This window comes from Carcharhinus amblyrhynchos, chromosome 8 (assembly GCF_965287045.1).
Source record: "Carcharhinus amblyrhynchos chromosome 8, sCarAmb.v2.hapA, whole genome shotgun sequence".
Taxonomy (NCBI): domain Eukaryota; kingdom Metazoa; phylum Chordata; class Chondrichthyes; order Carcharhiniformes; family Carcharhinidae; genus Carcharhinus; species Carcharhinus amblyrhynchos.
This window is the reverse complement of record NC_137331.1, coordinates 86788085-86810040: the sequence shown is the minus strand read 5'-3', so window position 1 is coordinate 86810040 and position 21956 is coordinate 86788085. Positions and strand designations below refer to the sequence as shown.

Below are 21956 nucleotides of genomic sequence, written 5' to 3'. Positions count from 1 at the left end.
CTGCCATTTCTTATTTTTAAAACCAGGCCCTTGTCCCTTTCCAAGTTGAGTATTCCACTGCCCTGCAGCATTCCAGCGAGTAATACAACTGACAAGAGGCAAAACCTTCCCAGAGATGGCACACTTGTTCAAATGTTAGTCGCAGGTGTGATTCAGAATCATTGGCCACAAAATTGTGTCATCTTGTGTCCCTGGTGCTGGCACTCCCTGCAACTGGCAAAGGTCATGCTTCAAGCTGTTTATGGTGTAAGCCACATGCCACCCTGTGCAAGAAAATGCATTATCAAGAGTGTGTCTTTGTACACCTGAAACATGAGGAGAGCTCCTGTCATGATGTCAATTAGCCAATCTAGCTGATCTCATGACAGTTTCAGAAACTTGGTCTGTGCATAATGTACTGAAACCTTGTGCCAGTTGCTCTCATTTGAACTGGGGTTCAGCTGCCACAAACTTATGTTATTTAAAGAGCCAGGCATCAGATTTGTACATGATTTTGATCTTGCTTCCACTGTTGCAAATTAGTGAAAGTGCTATGGTTGGCGTCTTTGTGGTGAGTTGCTGCATATGCATTCAGAAATCCCAGAAGATTTGGTAACCCAACACTGCATCATATATGGAGGCTATGGATAAGTGCCTCTTGGTCTGCAACATGACTGGAGAATGGAGCCGAGACTGCAGAGAGGGAAAACTTTTAAAATTTATTTATTAGGCACAAGTAAGCTTATACTAAACACTGCAATGAAGCTACTATGAAATTTCCCTAGTCGCCACATTCTAATGCCTGTTTGGGTCAATGCACCTAACCAGCATGTCTTTCAGACTGTGGGAGGAAACCGGAGCACCTGGAGGAAACCCATGCAGGCACATGGAGAACGTGCAAACTCCACACAGACAGTGACTCAAGTGGGATTCGAACCCAGGTCCCTGGTGCTGTGAGGAAGCAGTGCTAACCACTGTCCCACCATGCCACCCAGAGAAGATCCACAGAACGTCCACCTGCAAGAGTTTTTAAAGATTCTCTTTTTCCTCTGCTTAACCTAGGAGCAGTGCCTGAGGTGATTTCAGTTCAACAAGGTGGTGGCCACAGAATTGTGGGACCTCCTTCAGCACAACCTGGAGCCTCACAAGAGTGGGGACAGCACTGCCAATGACTGTAAAAGTCACAGTGAGATTGAACTTTTGTACACCCAAAGCAACATCTCCCAGTAGTTTGTCCAAGGATGCATCTGGGGCGGGGGCGGGATGATAATGAAGATTCCGCCATGCTCTTCAGCAATAACAGTTCCAATATTTCAAGCATCTCAGTATCCATGTTAATCGACATTCTTCTCTATGTCACCTCATTGAGTACTCATCTGTGTCTCCTGTAGCAGAGCTCATCTGCAACTTGCCATTTAGAGAGCTGGTGGATGAGATAATCTTATCGTCTTGCCTAACTTCAGCCCACTTGTGTCTGGTGGCTCACTGCATATAAATCCTGACTCCATTATTGGTCTCTAAAGTGCCCGCAGTGACAATAACTGAGATGGTAGCTTTGAGTATCAGCTAAAGTATGGTGTTCTTCATAGAGGTCCATGCAGTCCTCTCTCTTCCTGTTCTACTGGATCTGCTGTGGCTGGGTATGCAGCAGGTTTGAGTACCATGAACTCTTATTGTTTGTGGAAGTTCCATTTCCACAAAATATCACAAAGGCTGAAATCGCGAATGGTGCATTCGTGGCAATGGTCCGGGGGCTGTATGGGAAAGGTAAGTGTTTGTAACCATCTACCTTGTGGATGAGCAAAGCTTTGGGGCTGCAAACCGTGATTTTGTGTGCGTAAACAAATTTGCGATGGGGGAGGTTGTGAATGATGGGATTTTGACTGTATTTGAAACAAAAACATCAGACTGGGGAGGTTTGGATTGAGGAAATGGGGTGGAGTCCGTGGTGTCACCATCTGCTGAAGTGAGAGTTGAGAAGGGATGTAGAACAGTAACATAGTGTCATTTCAGATATTCTTGTTGATGCTGTTACAGGGAATGCCAGGATTTTGAGTCAGTGCTAGCAAAGAAATGGCAATGTATTTCAAAGTCAGGATGGTGGTGGTGTTTCCATGTACCTAATGCCCTTGTCCTTCTAGATGGTAGCAATCGTGGGTTTGCAAGTTGCTGTCTGAGGAGCCTTGTTGAGTTTCTGAAGAGTATCTTGTAGATGGTACATTGTTGCCACTTGTATTGGTGATGAGGGAGTGAATGTTTATGGATGGTGTGCCAATCAAGCCAGCTGCTTTGTCCTGGATGATGATGTCAAACCTCTTGAGTGTTCTTGGAGCTGCACTCATCCAGGCAAGTGGGGAGTATTCCATCCTGACTTGTGCCTGTAGATGGTGGATAGGCTTTGGGGAGTCAGGAAGTGAGTTGCCCACGACAGGATTCATTGCCTCTAATTTGTTCTTGTAGCTGCAGTATTTATATGGCAAGTTCTGGTTAATGTTAACCCTCAGGATGTAGATAGTGGGGGATTTGACAGTGGTCATGTCATTGAGTATCATAGGGTGATGGTCAGATTCTCTCTTGTTAGAGTTGGTCATTGTTTGATACTTGTGTAGCCGAAATGCTGCTTGCCATTTGTCAGCCCTAGCCGGGACAGAATCTGAATATTAGGACTGAATCCTGAGTCCTGATGGAGTCTGGCACATTGAACAGTGTGAAATGCTGGTGGCATATGAAATTTGCGCGCGAAGATGCATTTGTTAACCTTGACCACCCGATTGAGGTACTACTTTTGCCAGGTCCTCAGGGCCTGACTCCGAGAGTTGACCTCCTTGGCCACCTGTTTCCATCCATGCGAAGAGTGATCCTTGAGGGCCTCCTGGTTCTCTCCAGAATCATGGCATCTCACCTCCTATTCACCTCCATGATTAAGACATCCAGTGTCTCATTTGTGAACTGTGGTGGGCTGTCTCTGTTGTGTCATTTCATTCTCTCCAGTTGCAGCAGTGACAGTCAGCTGCAACCTCCGATTCAGTGCAGCTCTCCTTTAGGAGGGAGAGATCGTCTTCAAAAACTGGACTGCATGGATTGTACTTGATTATATGCAGAAATCATAGAAATAAGGAGAATGTATAAAGTTTGCATGCAGACTGCCTCAACAGGAACAAGCAGGGGCAGATTGCCTGAAAATGGTCCTCCGTGAATTTATAGCCCTTTGCTTTTTCGGCTAGGAGCTGGGCACCACAGCTTACGGTTTCAGAAAAGCTATTTTTACTTAGGTGTGAATAGGATAGAACATTTTGCTTGGGCTTTGCCTGCAGAAAACTATTAGACTCCCTTGTTGACATTCCTCCCCACCCTAAACCCAATCCCCAGAACTGCAGTAAGCTACTGAAGCTTTCTACATGTATTAACGATTAATGAATTTTTCTCAGTGTTAGACTCTTCAGCATTCTAGGAAACTTCTTCAGGGATGAAAATTCAAACCTTTGGCAAGGGAACTTGCTGAAACAAAGGGGAACTTTGTTGGGTTGCCAATCATCATCAGTGTGTTGAAATTCCAGGACTGTTGATGGAAAAGAAACTAATGGAATTTCCAGTATTGCTGAAGATGCAGGCCATTAAAGAAAATGACCATGGACTTTAGAAGCATTGTTAGGTTCAAAGTTACATAAAACAAACAGAAAAAGGGATAGAGCTGCAGATGAATCATTCACGTTGATTCTGGTAAGATTATATATGGATACCAAATAAAATTATTTCATTCACTGTGCACATAACACTGTGCACCCAAGGCGGGTGAGATAAAGAGAACCCCAAGGCGTTCTACAAATATGTGAAAGTAAAAGGATGAGATGTGGAGGGATAGGACCTATAAGAGGTGAAGGAGGAAAAGTCTGTGTGGAACCAGAAGAAATGGCAGAGGTGCTTAATGAGTACTTTGCCTCAGTATTCACGGTGGAAAATGATCTGGGAGGTTGTACTGCAGGTTTGTGGTGGACTGAAAAGATTGAGTATACGGACGTTAAGAAAGAGGATGTGTTGGAACTTTTAAATTCTATCAAGATAGATAAGTCGCCGGGACCAGATGGGATGTACCCCAGGTTACTCTGGGAGGTGAGGGGAGAGATTGCAGAGTCCCTGGCGATGACCTTTGCATCGTCGATGGAGACAGGAGAGGTTCCGGAGGATTGAAGGATTGCGGATGTGGTTCCTATTTTCAAGAAAGGGAACAGGAATAGCCCGGGAAATTACCGACTGGTGAGTCTGATCTCAGTGGTTGGTAAGTTGATCGAGAGGAAACTGACGGACAGGATTTATGAACATTTAGAGAAGTATAGTATGATCAGAAGTAGTCAGCATGGCTTTGTCAAGGGCAGGTCATGCCTTACAAGCCTAGTTGAGTTCTTTGAAAATGTGACTGAACACATTGACGAAGAGCGGTGGATGTGGTTTATATGGACTTCGGCAAGGTGTTTGATAAGGTCCCCTGTGCAAGACTTCTTGAAAAACTGAGAGGTCATGGGATCCAAGGGGCTGTTGCCTTGTGGATTCAGAACTGGCTTGCCTGCAGAAGGCAGCGAGTGGTTGTGGATGGGTCTTTTTCTGCATGGAGGTCGGTCACCAGTGGAGTGCCCCAGGGATCTGTTGTAGGACCCTTGCTGTTTGTCATTTTCATAAATGACCTGGGTGAGGGAGTGGAGGGATGGGTTAGTAAGTTCGATGACGATACGAAGGTTGGTGGTGTTGTGGATAGTTTGGAGGGATGTCAGAAGTTGCAGCGTGACATAGATAGGATGCAAGACTGGACTGAGAAGTGGCAGATGGACTTCAACGCGGATAAATGTATAGTGGTCCATTTTGGCAGGTCCAACGGGATTCAGGAGTACAATATCAAGGATAGGACTCTTAGCAGTGTTGAGGAGCAGAAGGACCTTGGAGTCTGTGTCCATAGGACTCTTAAATCAGCCTCGCAGGTTGAGGATGTGGTCAAGAAGGCACATGGTGTACTCGCCTTCGTTAATCGAGGGATTGCGTTTAGGAGTCGGGAGATAATGCTGCAACTTTATAAGACCCTTGTCAGACCCCACTTGGAGTACTGTGCGCAGTTCTGGTCGCCTCACTACAAGAAGGATGTGGAAGGTATTGAGAGGGTGCAGAGAAGAGATTTACAAGGATGTTGCCTGGATTGGGAGGCATGCCTTATGTGGATAGTTTGAGGGAGCTAGGTCTTTTCTCCCTGGAGAGACAAAGGTTGAGAGGCGACCTGATAGAGGTTTATAAGATGTTGAGAGGTATAAATAGGGTGGGTTCTCAGAGGCTGTTTCCCAGGCTGAAATGGTTGCTATGAGAGGACACAGGTTTAAGGTGCTGGGGAGCAGGTACAGAGGAGATGTCAGGGGTAAGTTTTTCACTCAGAGGGTGGTGAGTGAGTGGAATCGGCTGCTGTCGGTGGTGGTAGAGACAAACTCGTTGGGCTCTTTTAAGCGTCTTCTGGATGAATACATGGGATTTAATGAGATTGAGAGTTATAGATAGGCCTGGTAAGTATGGATATGATTGGCGCAACTTGTGGGCTGAAGGGCCTGTTTGTGCTGTAGTGTTCTATGTGCTATGTTCTACATCTCCAGTGGATCCTGGAATGAGCCGAAGGCATGGAAACTCAGGGTCATGGTGCCCTTGTGAGCTACTGACATCATGTGCTCTCCAAATATGATCGAAGCTCACTTCTCTGCACAACTCAGCTACAGTTCTCCGGGACGGAAGCAATCTTTGGTAACTCTGCTGCCCCACAACATTTGGAGGTAGTTTCGTTTCTTTGGGACTTGAGAAGCTGAGTTACAGAGAGAGATTGAATAGGTTAGGACTTTATTCCCTGGAGCGTAGAAGAATGAGGGGAGATTTGATGGAAGTGTATAAGATTTTGATGGGTGTGGATAGAGTGAATGCAAGCAGGCTTTTTCCACTGAGGCTAGGGGAGAAAAAAACCAGAGGGCATGGGTTAAGGGTGAAAGGAGAAAAGTTTAAAGGGAATATTAGGGGGGGATTCTTCACACAGAGAGTGGTGGGAGTGTGGAATGAGCTGCCGGATAAAGTGGTAAATGCGGGGTCACTTTTAACATTTAAGAGAAACTTGAACAGGTACATGGATGAGAGGGATGTGGAGGAATATGGTCCAAGTGCAGGTCAGTGGGACTAGGCAAAAAATGATTTGGCACAGACAAGAAGGGCCAAAAGGCCTGTTTCTGAGCTGTAAATTTTCTATGGTTCTATGGTTTCCATGGTTGGTCAATTAGTTTGAATAGAAAGTAATTTTATATCTAATATAGTTTGTATGAAGATAGATTTTCATAGATGAACTGCTAAAAATCAAGTTAATATTTTCACAAATTATCCCTCCACATTGAAGTTGCCGATGCCTGAAAAAGAGAATGAACAGGACTTCAACAGAGGAGAGAGAATTGGAATGATAGCCAGAACATCCTAGGAGAAGAGGAGATTGGCAGACGCTTTCAGTGGACGAAACTTATAAGATCATCTGTGGAAGGGCAGAGGACTGAGCATCCCCAAACTGCTTTCTTCTCACTAAGAGATAGACACAGCAGTGTTCTTGGTTTTAGAGGCACTGAGTGCATGCACATTATCATACAGTCTGCTTTACATCAACTCTACAGTAGCACTTTCTGTTGCAAGTGTTACATGAGCCATGCGTCTTTGCTCAATAATTAATCTGTTTAGTTCAGTCAGTAACATGTTTATTTCTGCGTCAAAAGAAGATTGTGAGAGTGCTCTGGTCAGATATTCAGTGAAGCACTGAAGATGTACTATATTGACAGTGGTGCTCTGGTGAAAGATTAACAAATGTTTTAGAAGCACAGTAGGCCATTAAGCCTCCCGACTGCTCTGCCATTTGATAAGATCGTAGCTGACCTGATTGTGACTTCAGCTTTACTTTCCTGTCTACCCCCATACCACTTGGCTCACTTGTCAATTAAGAATCTATCCAACTCAACCTTAAAAAGTTTCAGTGACCTTGTTTCCACTGATTGGCATTATATTTACCTGTTCAAGTAAATTTAAAGATCTCCTGACATTATTTGATATAGAGCTGGTAATTCATCCTGCCAATGTCTTCCCATGGTTAATACAGCAAAAAGAATCCTTAACTAGCCAAATATCTCTGTTGTTTTGGGGGAATGATTGATGCAATGTGCAGGCTGTGTTTGCTGACATAACAACAGTCATTGTATTCCAAAGAAAATTTAATTTCATGAAGCATTCTAGTATATTTGTATACTATACATATGTTTTAATGTTTCTTGTGTTTATAAGGAAACTTATTTTATGATGTAACAAACTGTGTGGAGCAGCCACACCACTTGCACTAAGTTGGTGTTGGGGAGTCCACAGCATCTTCAGTTCAGGTTCCATCTGATTTTTGGAGCTTCCAAATGGATGCTGTGCTACAGCTTGCAGGTTCTGGGAGGGGAAGAGATTGATTTCCTCTTAGACTAGGCCAGCTGGCAGATAAGGTCATACTATTACTTACGTGGAGAAAAACTGCAGCAGGCGACGGTGCAGAGGGACCTCGGGGTCCTTGTGCATGAGTCGCAAAAACCCAGCTTGCAGGTGCAGCAGGTGGTCAGGAAGGCGAATGGGATGCTGGCCTTCATAGCGAGGGGGATTTAATATAAAAGTAGGGAGGTCTTGCTGCAGCTGTATAGGGCATTGGTGAGGCCGCAGCTGGAGTACTGTGTGCAGTTTTGGGCGCCGCACCTGCGCAAAGATATTTTGGCCTTGGAGGGAGTGCAGAGGAGGTTTACTAGGCTGATACCGGAGTTGAGGGGGTTGAGCTATGAGGAGAGGCTGAATAAACTGGGCTTGTACTCATTAGAGTTTAGAAGAATGAGGGGAGATCTCATTGAGACGTATAAGATGATGAATGGGATGGATAGGATAGAGGTGGAGAGACTCTTCCCGCTCAAAAAAGACAGTAGGACTAGGGGGCACAGCCTCAAGATAAAGGGGGGGCGGTTTAGAACGGAGTTGAGGAGGAACTTCTTCACTCAAAGGGTGGTGAATCTTTGGAATTCTCTGCCCGTTGAGGTGGTGGAGGCTGCCTCGCTAAATGTTTTTAAGAAGCGGGTTGATGGGTTTTTGATGGGCAGGGGGATTAAGGGTTATGGGGAGAGGGCGGGAAAGTGGAACTGAGCAGCGACAGATCAGCCATGATCTTATTGAATGGCGGGGCAGGCTCGAAGGGCTAGATGGCCTACTCCTGCTCCTATTTCTTATGTTCTTAGAGAGAATAGATAAAGTCTGGAAAGTTGTTCTCAAGCAACCAGGTTGTAGGTTCAGGAGGAACAGTCAAAAATAAAAAACTTAAACTCCCTTACCCACCTTTACGTGACCAGCAGTGGTTTCTATAAGGACTTCTAGTAAGGACACTCAATATTTGGTGTAAATGAATAGAGTACTTTTAACATGTGAACCTTAAAAAAAGAATTGCTGCTGAGTTCTGTAGTTGTTGTAGGACCCCTATTTGCATGTTTAAATAGCCTGTCACCACAGAAAGATGGGTGGACTGTGAGCTCATTTACAGGTCCATTTGTATAGTGCATTATGTGGAACTTGTGCATCAATGGCTCCCCTTCACTCGCTGTACTTCACTTTGCAGCCTCTTTTCCACTCTCACCAGCTCAGAATAAAACATGCTGACCAATACAATGGTACTGCAGATGTAAGATTAATCAGGAGCAAAAATATTTGCACACACTTGGACAAGACCCACTAAGTCCTCTACACAAAAATATCACATTCTTAATGACCCAATATTTAAGTTCAGTTTCCAGCACAATTTCATAAAAACGTACTGTTTGAATGTGGGTGTTGCTGACATGACCAACCTTTATTATCCATCCCTGATTGCTCTGAACACGTGATGGTGGCCTCACCACTTAAATAATGTGCTTTCTAATAGTTTGATGCAAATGAGTGTTTGCTATGTCAGTATGTCAGTGTTTGCTATGTCAATTACATTGGTTTAGGCCAGGCCTGGTCAAGATGGCAAATTTAGTTCTGTAAAGAACATCAATGAATTAATTGCTTTGCTATTGATAATTGGACAGCTTGATTATTGATACTTACTGTTTTCAGAAACTGAATTTGTGTTCCCAACTGCATGGTGGGAGTTGATTTTGCATTTTCTATATTAGTTAGTTCAGGCCTTTGCATTGATTTGATTTATTATTGTCACATCTATTAATATACAGTGAAAAATATTGTTTCTTGCACACTACACACACAAAGCATACCATTCATAGAGAAGGCAATGAGAGAGTGCAGAATGTAGTGTTACAGTCATAGCTAGGGGGTAGAGAAAGATCAACTTAATGCAAGGTAAGTCCATTCAAAAGTCTGACAGCAGCTGTTCTTGAGTCAGTTGGTACGTGACCTCAGACTTTTGTGTCTTTTTTCTGATGGAAAAAGGTGGAAGAGAGAATGTTGGGTGCATGGGGAACTTAATTATGCCAGCTGCTTTGCTGAGGCAGTGGGAAGTATAGGCAGAGTCAGTGGATGGGAGGCTGGTTTGTGTGATGGATTGGGCTCCATCCATGACCCTTTGTAGTTCCTTACAGTCTTGGTAACCATTACTCTAATATACTGTAAAATTCCACTGTAGTAATACAATGGAATTTTCCTAGGGTATGTACATGTACATGTTGCTTTATCTGATACTAATAGATAATTTGCGTATTTTAGAAAGTGAAACCATTAATATTATTTCTGTTATTATTATTCTGCATTAGTTAAACATAAAATTGCTCAAAGTAAGTCAATTGCTCTAGAGTTTACCTGAAAGATAATGAAGCTCTATAGCTGAAACAATGTACAGCAGATGCATATTTAGAAAAAAAGTGTTGGCGGCAAGATTTGTTATTAATTAATTTAATAATGTTCATATTTTCATGTTTTTAAAGTTGCCATCCACCCAAAAGAAAAAGCATGTTACTTTTCTTATTTATTCATATACTTTTTATTTAGCACCTAATAATTGCCTTAATTACCAAACTATTCAAATTCACTAATGCTGTTAGGGACATGTTTGATGCTAAAATGGTGAGAACCGTGCAGCGCTGCTACCATTTTATTGTCAGCAGTGAATAAACAGCAATTATTCCTTATAGTATAATCCAGATACTATCCTTAGAAGTGACACCTATTACTTTTCCTTGTTAATGAAAACTAATTTGTTTCAGAATAAGATTATTACTGATTGTGTAGGGTTTAAACATAAAAGTGCGCACTGCCTAAAATCTTAGTACACAGGTATTGAATAAGTAAAATAAATTGCGTCAGGAAAAATATCAGAATACTAATGGAAATGTACCCATAAATTCCCATCTTATTAGGCCAATAATTAAAGTTCCCTGTCTCTAACATGCACAACAACTCATTCACTGTCACACAGACATGTGGGTTTCATAGATGAGATTTTCCATTTACTAATCTTCAAAAATAATTCAAACAGTTGTTTTCAAAATGACCGTCTGGATGTATATACATTTTTCTCAATGGTTGTATCTTTGAGGAAGTGGTTTGGCACAGATGAATTCAGAGAATCTATATAGTTTAGTTCTTAATACCTGAAAGCAAAATACATTTCTGTTTGTTTCTCAAAAGTATTTACTCGTTTTAAACAACTTTAATTCAGAAAATCACAGAGAACTGCAACTATTATATTTTTCTTTATCTTTTGTAGGATGTGACACTCATCATTGCAGCTATTGTGATTTTACTTGTGGCTGTTTATGGTTTCTTTTATCTGAAACTCAGCGCAGAAGTCGACCTTGATCTAGACTTGGATGAAAATTAGGAAATGCAAAGAGACATTCCCCTGTTGTGGAACAGAGATAAATACTCAGCTGGGATTTGTAAATGTATTTTGCACCATAAGGAGATTTGACATCACTTTTTACCTTGTAATTACTGAGAATTACTTTCTAAACATGAAGAATTTTGCATCAATTTTATATCAGTATGTTTATGAGCCCGTACTGTGTGCTCACAAGTCTGTATTTTAAGGTAAGGTGTACTTAATTGGCACTCATTAGTTTTTGAAAATTCTGTTTATTAATGGCAGTGGAGTAGCTGGATCATATGCACCAGAAATTCCCCAGATTCAATCTGTCACGATTCAAACTTAACATTTTACACCTGGGATGCTTTTTTACAATTGGTCTCACCATTTCTCATTTAGGAAAGATGCACCTCTTCCCAGGGATGTGGATGGTCTGGCTTATGACATGCAACATGCTCAGGTAGCTTGTCAGTAGTTACTGTCCCAGCTCTCACATGGGCTGGATTTAACAGGATGCTAGATTGACCCCCACCATCCCCAATCCCAAGTTGCTCATGGACTCTGATGACTTGTGTCACTGATATTTAACACCAGAAGGTATGTTGATTGCCATGAAGCAAACCTTTTGCCCCCACCTGGATGGTACACCCTGCTTCTGAGAGCTGTCATCCAATCAAATGAAGGGTAACTCACTTCTCCTATCAGTATCACTGTTGGGACTGCACCCCAGTCGGTGACACTGAGGTGCTGAAGCCAGGATGAGTGTGGAATGGCTGGGGCAGGGGTGATGATTCTCACTGGGGTCAGCTGGCAGGCTGAGGAGGTTGGAGGCCAGGTTAAACTGGCCATGATGAGGGTGGGAGCTGGGAAGAGGAAGACCTGTGTGGGGCCCTCTGATGGGCACCGGGGACGGATTAAGAAAGCACCTCTTGCTTGCTACCAATCTGCACAGGAAAAGTTGCCAAGCTAGACGTTTGACATGGGATGCCCTGCTACTGGTTAAGTGACAGTGGCAGCAAAATGAGGTCCATAAGTGGGCATTCAGTGGTCACTTAAGGGCCTCAATGGGGCTACGGGCAGGTTGAGCCATCCAACTCCTCCCCCACCCCCATCAGTGATAAAATTATGGCAGTGGCAGGGAGGGGTAGGCAGTGGGCATGGTACCCACAGTATTTCGGGGGTACCTCTAAACATCTGCTACCAAGAGGGTTTTAAAATCCAACTCTTGAATGGTAAGCACTTGAACAAAGTATTGTCAAGAAACTAAAGCCTTTAGTCCCTTACATCAGAAAAGAGTCAGTGCTTGCAGGAGAAGACTGATAAAATTAGAAGAAAAGTGGAAAAATATATTGAAATTGGATTAAATCCAAAATGCTATTGAGCCAATTTGTCAGTATGACATTTTGACAAAAATGTCATCTATCCAGTCCACCAGGTATTACAAACAACCCATGTACAATGGCAGCTTCAGTGTGTTTGATGTAGGGATGGGCAAGTGAGAACAACTACAACTAACAATGAAACCAATTAACATGGTGCTATGAACTCAGCAAATAATTTTTGTTTAAAATGGGGAAACAAGTGATCATTCCGGGAATTTTTTAAAATGAATAGATGGGAAGTTTTAATGGTAAAACTGGCAAAGTTATCACACATGTCACAGACTAATGAGAACATTAGCAGTAAGATCAGTTATAATTGTACATGGATATATAAATGCATATTGAAAGAATAACAGTACAACAAATTAATTGGTTGCAACTTGTACGTTGCATGAAACATTTTACTGTTTACATTCAAAATAATCTTTTCTACATTTTTAACTTTATGGCCAAAATGTCTTTAAGCAATTGCATTTTTAAGATTCTCCTCCAAACTTAGTATCTTGACAACTGATGAAGTGAATTTAGTACTATTGTTGAAGAATGTAATTCTTACAGTGCTTTGAAGCATTTTTGTCACATATTTACTATATGTTCAAAGGATCCTTGTATTCGTTGGTAATGTAAATGTCTATGGTGTATTAAGGAAATTAAAATGTCTCACAAATATGTTTTGTCTAGCACACTTGTTTGTCATGTAATTAATATGGTGCATTACACAATTATCCCTCGCATACAAAACAGTAATATGCATCAGATGGCAACCTCTAAAGAGCAAATTGAACATTGCCTATATGTTACTAATTTCTTATTTTACTGTTGCCTAATTATTTTAACTCTAAAATATTTTGTGTTGCGGGTAAGTATAGCTGGTTGGTTATTCATGTTGCACAAGAAAATTCACAAAAATGAGAATGCAAGGAATTCAAGCCAACGGATTGACAATGGGTAGGCAATTGGTTAGGAAATAGGGTGGGGATAATAGGTATGTACTCTAATTTAGCAGGATATGACCTATGGTATTCACTAGGCATCTGCAGTGGGTCCTCCGCTTCTCAGTGTATTTATCAGTGATATAGATGGAGGAATAGATATCTGTACATCTAAGCTTATTAATGACACTTAAGTTTGTGGCATAATAAATAGTGGAGCATAAAGTTGAAAAGGGATGTTGGTAGATTAAATGAAAAGGTAAAATTTAGTGTAGGACCATCACTGGAGCTAAAAAGCATAGATCAGGTGATTTTCCAGATCTTGACAATTTAGAAACTGAGGAGGAACAAGAGACTCCTCCACACGAGGAAGAAGAATCCATATATATAACTCATATAAAAGCTAAGGGGCAGATCGAAAAATAATCTAAAAGGCTGGGCTGCAATGCAAAGTGGCGAAAGTTACACCACAGTTGTATAAAATTCTGGTTAGGCTTCACCTTGAGTACAGAGTATCATACCTCAGGAAAGATATATTGATTGTGGAGAGGTGCAGCATGGATTCATCAGAAAATATCGGTGCTAAAATATTACATTACGGTGACAGGTGCATTGATTAGGCTTGTATTCCCTTCAGTATAGACAATTAGGTGATTAATCATTAAATGCCAGGAAGGATAGCCGAATTTCTCCCAATAAAACTCGGAAGTGCCCTACATGCAGGAAAATGGGGGTAATTTCCACCGGTTCTTTTAGCATGATTTCCAGAATGAATCTCTGACACTGTCTGCATCAGAGTGCCTTTGTGTAATTCATTCTGGAAATTTGGGAGCGGGGCCTTTTCCCACCCGAGAGACCGTAACATAGTGCTGAGCGAGCTACTGCGCATGTGTTTATCTGTCTTATGTGTTGTGAAGATCAGCACATAGACAAAAGCCGCTCTGGCTAGCAACCCCCCCCCCATCGCTGGCCTTGTGAACCACCCATTCCCAGATCACTAGCCTCGGATCTGGGCCAGCCCAGTGTCCTCCCCCCGCCGTGACACGCTGCCATCTCCCTGACCCCTCCCCTAGCCAGCTCCAATTCCATTTCTCTCCCCCCTCAGCCCCCCACTGGGCAGTCCCAATCTTCCTATTCTGCCCCTAACTATTCCGGCCTCCGCTGACGTCCTTCTCTCTGCTCAAGTAGCACAGCGGGCTGGGAGAATTGCCCCTGATATCTTCACACAATTACTAGACATTTGGAATTCTCCATATAAACAGGACAATTTGCAAGCTGCCCCAGCCTTATCCATCCTATCAGTGTAGGTGGGACAGCAACACAGGAGGTCCAATGAGAGGGTCAGCAGCGCCAGATGGCTGGCCACCCTGTTGGGAAAGTTGTGAACTGCTGAAGCTGATAGGTGTAAGAAGAAATTAGACATAGTTATAGGGGCTAAAGGGATCAAAAGATATGGGGGAGAAGATGGGATCAGGATATTGAGTTTGATAATCAGCCATGATCAAAATGAATGGCATAGCAGACTCAAAGGGCTGAATGGACTGCTCCTGCTTCTTGGTTATATGTTTCTGTATTTTAATGAACATTCATGAGATGCAAATAAATGCAAATTGAATTCACATCACGAGTAAGCACGGAGATGGACTTGTAATTAGTCTGCCATTGGAAGAACATAAGAACATAAGAAATAGGAGCAGGAGTAGGCCATCTAGCCCTTCGAGCCTGCCCCGCCATTCAATAAGATCATGGCTGATCTGTCGCTGCTCAGTTCCACTTTCCCGCCCTCTCCCCATAACCCTTAATCCTCTCTCTTATCAAAAACCCATCAACCCACGTCTTAAAAATATTTAGCGAGGCAGCCTCCGCCACTTCAACGGGCAGAGAATTCCAGAGATTCACCACCCTTTGAGTGAAGAAGTTCCTCCTCAACTCCGTTCTAAACCGCCCCCCTTTTACCTTGAGGCTGTGCCCCCTAGTCCTACTGTCTTTTTTGAGCGGGAAGAGTCTCTCCACCTCTATCCTATCCATCCCATTCATCCTCTTATACGTCTCAATGAGATCTCCCCTCATTCTTCTAAACTCTAACGAGTACAAGCCCAGTTTATTCAGCCTCTCCTCATAGCTCAACCCCCTCAACTCCGGTATCAGCCTAGCAAACCTCCTCTGCACTCCCTCCAAGGCCAAAATATCTTTGCGCAGGTGCGGCGCCCAAAACTGCACACAGTACTCCAGCTGCGGCCTCACCAATGCCCTATACAGCTGCAGCAAGACCTCCCTACTTTTATATTCAATCCCCCTCGCTATGAAGGCCAGCATCCCATTCGCCTTCCTGACCACCTGCTGCACCTGCAAGCTGGGTTTTTGCGACTCATGCACAAGGACCCCGAGGTCCCTCTGCACCGTCGCCTGCTGCAGTTTTTCGCCACGTAAGTAATAGTCCTTCCTACCATTCTTCCTACCAAAGTGGACCACCTCACACTTGCCAACATTAAATTCCATTTGCCATTTCCTGGCCCATTCGCCCAGCCTATCTAGATCCTTCTGCAGACTCTCCACACCCTCCGCACAATTTGCCGTTCCCCCAATCTTGGTGTCATCAGCAAATTTCGACACCCTACACTCGGTTCCCTCCTCCAGATCATCTATATAAATGGTAAAAAGCTGAGGCCCCAGCACCGACCCCTGGGGCACTCCACTAGTCACCATCCGCCAATCCGAATAGCACCCATTGACCCCCACTCTCTGCCTCCTATTTGACAACCAATCCTCAATCCATGCTAACACCCTACCCCCAACTCCATGTCCCTCGACCTTCTGCAATAACCTCTTGTGAGGTACTTTGTCAAACGCCTTCTGAAAATCTAGAAAGACCACATCCACCGGCTCTCCTCTATCCACCGCCCTAGACACATCCTCATAGAACTCCAGTAAATTTGTCAGACACGACTTCCCTTTAATGAAACCGTGCTGCGTCTGCTCTATCAAGCAATTCCCTTCAAGATGCCTCGCAATTTCCTCCTTAATGACAGATTCTAACATTTTACCTACCACAGACGTTAAACTAACCGGCCTATATTTCCCCGCCTTTTGCCTGGCACCCTTCTTAAACAACGGCGTAACATTAGCCGTTTTCCAATCATCCAGCACTTCCCCGGAATCCAGCGACGTCTGGAAAATAACCACCAAGGCATCCACTATCACCTCCGCCATTTCTTTCAGAACCCTTGGATGCATTCCATCCGGTCCTGGCGACTTGTCCACAATCAGCCCCTCCAGTCTGTCGAGCACCGCCTCTCTAGTAACAGTAATGTCATTAAGACCCTCCAGTCCTACCGCCTTTCCATCAATAACACCCGGCAAATTATTCACGTCCTCCTCCGTGAAGACAGAAACAAAAAAGAATTGCAACAGGATTTTACACCGACAACTTTCTGACTTTTTGGCTCCGACAAGGTTCTCTGTTACTGCCCGCCTCCAAACATACCACAGGCGGGATGGGAGAATTCCGCTCATTCTCTTTATAGGCCATCAGAACTCCTTTTGTAAACATAAGGGGTGTAATTCTCCCAAAAAAGTTCTAAGTGTGGAATTCATGGGAAAACTGGAGTAAATCACGCTGATTTTTTTCAGTGGGAATTCATACTAGAATCTCCCATACTCTATGCTGCAGAGGCCGCCAACGTCAATATCATTAGATTTCAAGGGCAGGGCCTATTCACACTGGAGAAGCTGAAATTAGCATGCACAGAGGCCTCAAACTGTCAGCCTGTAGTTTGCTGGCCAACACGACTGGCTGGCAAGCCCGGGACCCCTACAATGCTGCCCCTCCACCTCACTGCAGCCCAATTGCGGCCCTCGCGAGCATTCTCGAGTCAGCCCTGACCACCCAATCTCCAGCCATCTCCTCCCAGTGCCCCCCCCCACCCCAGCCCCGTGATGATCCCCCACCTCCCCCCAGCAGAACCGCACAGGCAGACCCTTTCCCACACCCCCAGAAAATAAACCTCCCCGCACCTCGGCAGACCTACTGCCTCCTCCTCCCCACCCTCAGCTGACCACAACCCTCCCCAACCTGTCCTGATCGCCGGCCCCCTCCAGCCCTGGCTGGTCCCAAAGCAGAGTGGCATCAGGAACACCCCCCCCCCCCCCCCCCACACTGATTGCCCCTTAGGTCATGCCCCCAGGCCCTGCCCCCTAGGCCAATAGGCCCCACCTGCTTGGCACTGACCCATGCCTGATGAGCAATGTCAATATGCCACATGGGTATGGGCACTTGGCCATTGAGCAATGCTGAGGGCACAGACTGGCACTGCCAGGATGCCCATGCCCAGGGAGCACCCCATGGTGGGACCTGATTGCCTCCCCCTTCACTTGGAGAGGTAGTCTGAACCCCGCTGGACTGAAATACTCTTGGTGTGATGGGAGATGCTAGCAGGCCCAGAGAATTCAGTCCCGGGCCCGCTAATAGCATTTAAATAGCATGTTAAATATATTTAATGCTAGCCCTGGCTCCCAACCTATTTCTGGCGTTGTGCAGATGCCACCAGATATTCGAACCTGGGAGACGCAAATGCGGCACAAACACTCATGGGAATCCCACGGATTGGCCGACTCAGCTGGCCCACTGCGCTAAAAAATTAGCCACGCAGGATGAGAGAGTCGTCCCCAAGATCCTCAAGAGACTATTAACCAAATTAAGTCATATGGAATTGATGATATTGTGACATCATTGCTTATTGGTTGGGAGGGAAGAGACAGAGACTAGAGATAAAGCATTAATTTTCTGGCTAATGGGATATGAGAGTTGTGTTTCCCAGGATTTTGTACTGGGCCTCAGCCTTTCACCATGCATGTTAATGATATGGGTGAAGGAGTAGAGAGTTGTATCGTCAAGTTTGCAGCTGACATTAATTGGGAGGTAGAATGGGCAGGAAGTTACAAAAGAAGATAGACTTAGTGCACGGGTGAACAATGGCATAAATTGTTCTACATGAGGACATGTGAGGTCATTCACTTTAAATCTGTGAAAGACAAGTCAGGGTACCTTCTTAATTGATTTGATTTATTATTATCACTGTTGATATACAGTGAAAAGTATTACTTTTTTGAACTATACAGACAAATCATATGGTACACAGAGAAAGAAAGGAGAGGGTGCAGAATGTAGTGTTACAGTCATAGCGAGAGGAAGATCAGCTAAAGAATAGAGAATGGGAACTATAGAGTAGCAAAGGAAATTATGAGTCCAGATATACAATCATGAAAAACTTTCGAATTAAAGTACAAAAAGTAATCAAAAAAACTATTGTACTTTTAGCCTTTATCAGTGGGGTCTCAATTCAGAAGTGCTGAACTGATTACTCAAATATTGGACCCATCTGAGGTCCTATGTTCTGTTTTGTGAACCAGACCTCAGGAAGGGTTTTTTAACTTTGAAGGGGATGCAGTGAATGTTCAACAATATTCAAAGAGTTAACATATGAGAACTGCTTGCATATACTTTGATGATTTGAGGAACGATCTGAGATGTTTAAAATGTTTAAGGGATTCAGAATTCTTTTGGTGTAGAAGTCTAGACAAGGAACACATTTGTAAAACTAAAGATAAGCCATTGAGGAGTGAAGTCAGGGAGCAGATCTTTGCACAAAAGGTTGTAGAAATCTGTAAGCGTCTTCCCCCAGTGGCAGTGAAGACAAATTCTGGAATCACTTCAGATTTGTAATGGTGAATGGTAGGATTCCATGGAAGGATGAATCAAATGATCTCCCTCACCTGTACTTATCTTTATGGTATTAATCTATTTAATGTCAATGCAAATGAGAAAGGTTAGATGGTAGCCAGAAAAGTGGCTGACTTGTCAAAAGCAATGGACCAAGTAATTAAATACAACTGGGGAGAATCAAGTTATAGTGACATAGTTGTTATGTCTATGCCAGCAGCCAGCATGTGACCTGAACAATGGCAGGGCAAGGTTGGTGGAGGGCGCTCATTGGAATTAACATAGAATACAGGGTGCGACTTTAGGCATGACCTAACCAAAGAAAGATTGCTATCCAAAAACAGGGAAAAACCTGAATAATGACAAGGTGCAGAGGAAATAAGATTTTTATTCTGCAAAGCTCAGGGACATGACTATTGCAGAAGATTTGTGATCATTATATCGTCACAGAGATGTGAAAAAAAAGCAGAGACATGTGAGGTCGTGTATGGGTCCAGAATAAATTGGGGTATTGCTCATGTGGGAACAAATTGTTCAACCTGTTTGAAACATAAAATCAAGTTGATTGCAGGCAAAAGGCGGGGAATTATAGGCCGGTTAGTTTAACGTCTGTGGTAGGTAAAATGTTAGAATCTGTCATTAAGGAGGAAATTGCGAGGCATCTTGAAGGGAATTGCTTGATAGGGCGGACGCAGCACGGTTTCATTAAAGGGAAGTCGTGTCTGACAAATTTACTGGAGTTCTATGAGGATGTGTCTAGGGCGGTGGATAGAGGAGAGCCGGTAGATGTGGTCTTTCTAGATTTTCAGAAGGCGTTTGACAAAGTACCTCACAAGAAGTTATTGCAGAAGGTCGAGGGACATGGAGTTGGGGGTAGGGTGTTAGCGTGGATAGAGGATTGGTTGTCAAATAGGAGGCAGAGAGTGGGGGTCAACGGGTGCTATTCGGATTGGCGGATGGTGACTAGTGGAGTGCCCCAGGGGTCGATGCTGGGGCCTCAGCTTTTTACCATTTATATAGATGATCTGGAGGAGGGAACCGAGTGCAGGGTGTCGAAATTTGCTGATGACACCAAGATTGGGGGAACGGCAAATTGTGCGGAGGGTGTGGAGAGTCTGCAGAAGGATCTAGATAGGCTGGGCGAATGGGCCAGGAAATGGCAAATGGAACTTAATGTTGGCAAGTGTGAGGTGGTCCACTTTGGTAGGAAGAATGGTAGGAAGGACTATTACTTACGTGGCAAAAAACTGCAGCAGGCGACGGTGCAGAGGGACCTCAGGGTCCTTGTGCATGAGTCGCAAAAACCCAGTTTGCAGGTGCAGCAGGTGGTCAGGAAGGCAAATGGGATGCTGGCCTTCATAGCGAGGGGGATTGAATATAAAAGTAGGGAGGTCTTGCTGCAGCTGTATAGGGCATTGGTGAGGCCGCAGCTGGAGTACTGTGTGCAGTTTTGGGCGCCGCACTTGCGCAAAGATATTTTGGCCTTGGAGGGAGTGCAGAGGAGGTTTGCTAGGCTGATACCGGAGTTGAGGGGGTTGAGCTATGAGGAGAGGCTGAATAGATTAGGCTTGTACTCGTTAGAGTTTAGAAGAATGAGGGGAGATCTCATTGAGACGTATAAGATGATGAATGGGATGGATAGGATAGAGGTGGAGAGACTCTTCCCGCTCAAAAAAGACAGTAGGACTAGGGGGCACAGCCTCAAGGTAAAAGGGGGGCGGTTTAGAACGGAGTTGAGGAGGAACTTCTTCACTCAAAGGGTGGTGAATCTCTGGAACTCTCTGCCCGTTGAAGTGGTGGAGGCTGCCTCGCTAAATATTTTTAAGACGCGGGTTGATGGGTTTTTGATAAGCGAGGGGATTAAGGGTTATGGGGAGAGGGCGGGAAAGTGGAACTGAGCAGCGACAGATCAGCCATGATCTTATTGAATGGCGGGGCAGGCTCGAAGGGCTAGATGGCCTACTCCTGCTCCTATTTCTTATGTTCTTATGTTCTAACTTTGATGGGCTAGGATCTAATTGAGTGGGATTTTATGACCTCACTTGCCCCGAAACCATAAAATCCCACCTGAGGTCAATGGACCTTTTGTGTGATCTGGCCCTTATCCGCTCCGATTCCCGTGGTGGGCAGGACGTTAAAATTCTGGGTCTGGAATTACTCACAAATTTAGAAATTGCAGGGATTCAGGGATTATTTTTTTCAGCAGTGACAATGAACTGAGGTCCCATCTTTTTGTTCAGATGGGAATAAAAATGATCTCATAGCACTATTCAAAAAAGAACAATGAGTTTTCTTACTAGTTTCACACACTATTAATGAAACCTTGCAGCATGCAAACACACATACTCTCTCCACAAGGAAATCACTTAGAAGGAGCAATAGGTTACAGGTCACACATCTGAAACAAAGTACAAGCTAGTCAAGCTGCCAACATTAACATTCTGTGTAATAAGGGCAAAAGTTGCAGCACAATGTGGTTTTGGCACAGTTATTTGGCAGATGTGATTGTCAGACATTTACAGAGTAAGATGATTCCTCTTTGCACACATGCTGCTTCTTCATGTAAGATGTGACACATAGGATTATAGTTCCTCTGTCTTCCCAGGGATACAGGATGAGGCAAATATGTTTGTCTTTCCACAACACTCTTGCATAGAAGTACAAGGCAAATTTGAAATGGACTGTCCTCATATCTTTCATTTAATACATAGAGGGCGGGGGGGGGGAGAGTTTCTGCTGTGTGCTGATGAAAATTTTCTTGAATAGTTTGTTTCTGTTCTGCAAGAAAGGATGCATTGCTGAATCTGTTTCTGGGGAATGGTGTGGGTCAAATGGATCAAGTGTCAAGAGGGGAAAATTTAGTGAATAGTCACCATAGCATCATAAGGTTTAGATTAGTTATGGAAAAGGACAAGGAACAAGTTAGAGTAAAATTACAGAACCGGAGGTGGGCCAATTTCAGGGTGTGAGAATGGCTATGGCCCAGGTAAATTGGAATCAAACACTGGCAGTTTCTTGATTTTCAGAAGGCGTTTGATGAGGTGCCGCATAAGAGGTTATTACAGAAGGTTAGGGAGCATGGAGTTGGG

General features: G+C 44.0%; 1 protein-coding gene across 5 annotated transcripts in view; it reads left to right on the top strand.

Annotated features, from left to right (window-relative positions):
- The window catches only part of triqk (triple QxxK/R motif containing), an 87651-nt gene extending 74773 nt beyond the window's left edge, over positions 1 to 12878 (top strand). For all 5 annotated transcript variants that reach the window (XM_080194960.1, XM_080194961.1, XM_080194958.1 and 2 more), the window contains one exon: positions 10736 to 12878. In XM_080194960.1, coding sequence (XP_080051086.1) covers positions 10736 to 10849 — 114 coding nt within the window. In that variant the 3' untranslated portion in view covers positions 10850 to 12878. The remainder of the gene's footprint in view (positions 1 to 10735) is intronic.
- The last annotated feature ends 9078 nt before the right edge of the window (positions 12879 to 21956 follow it).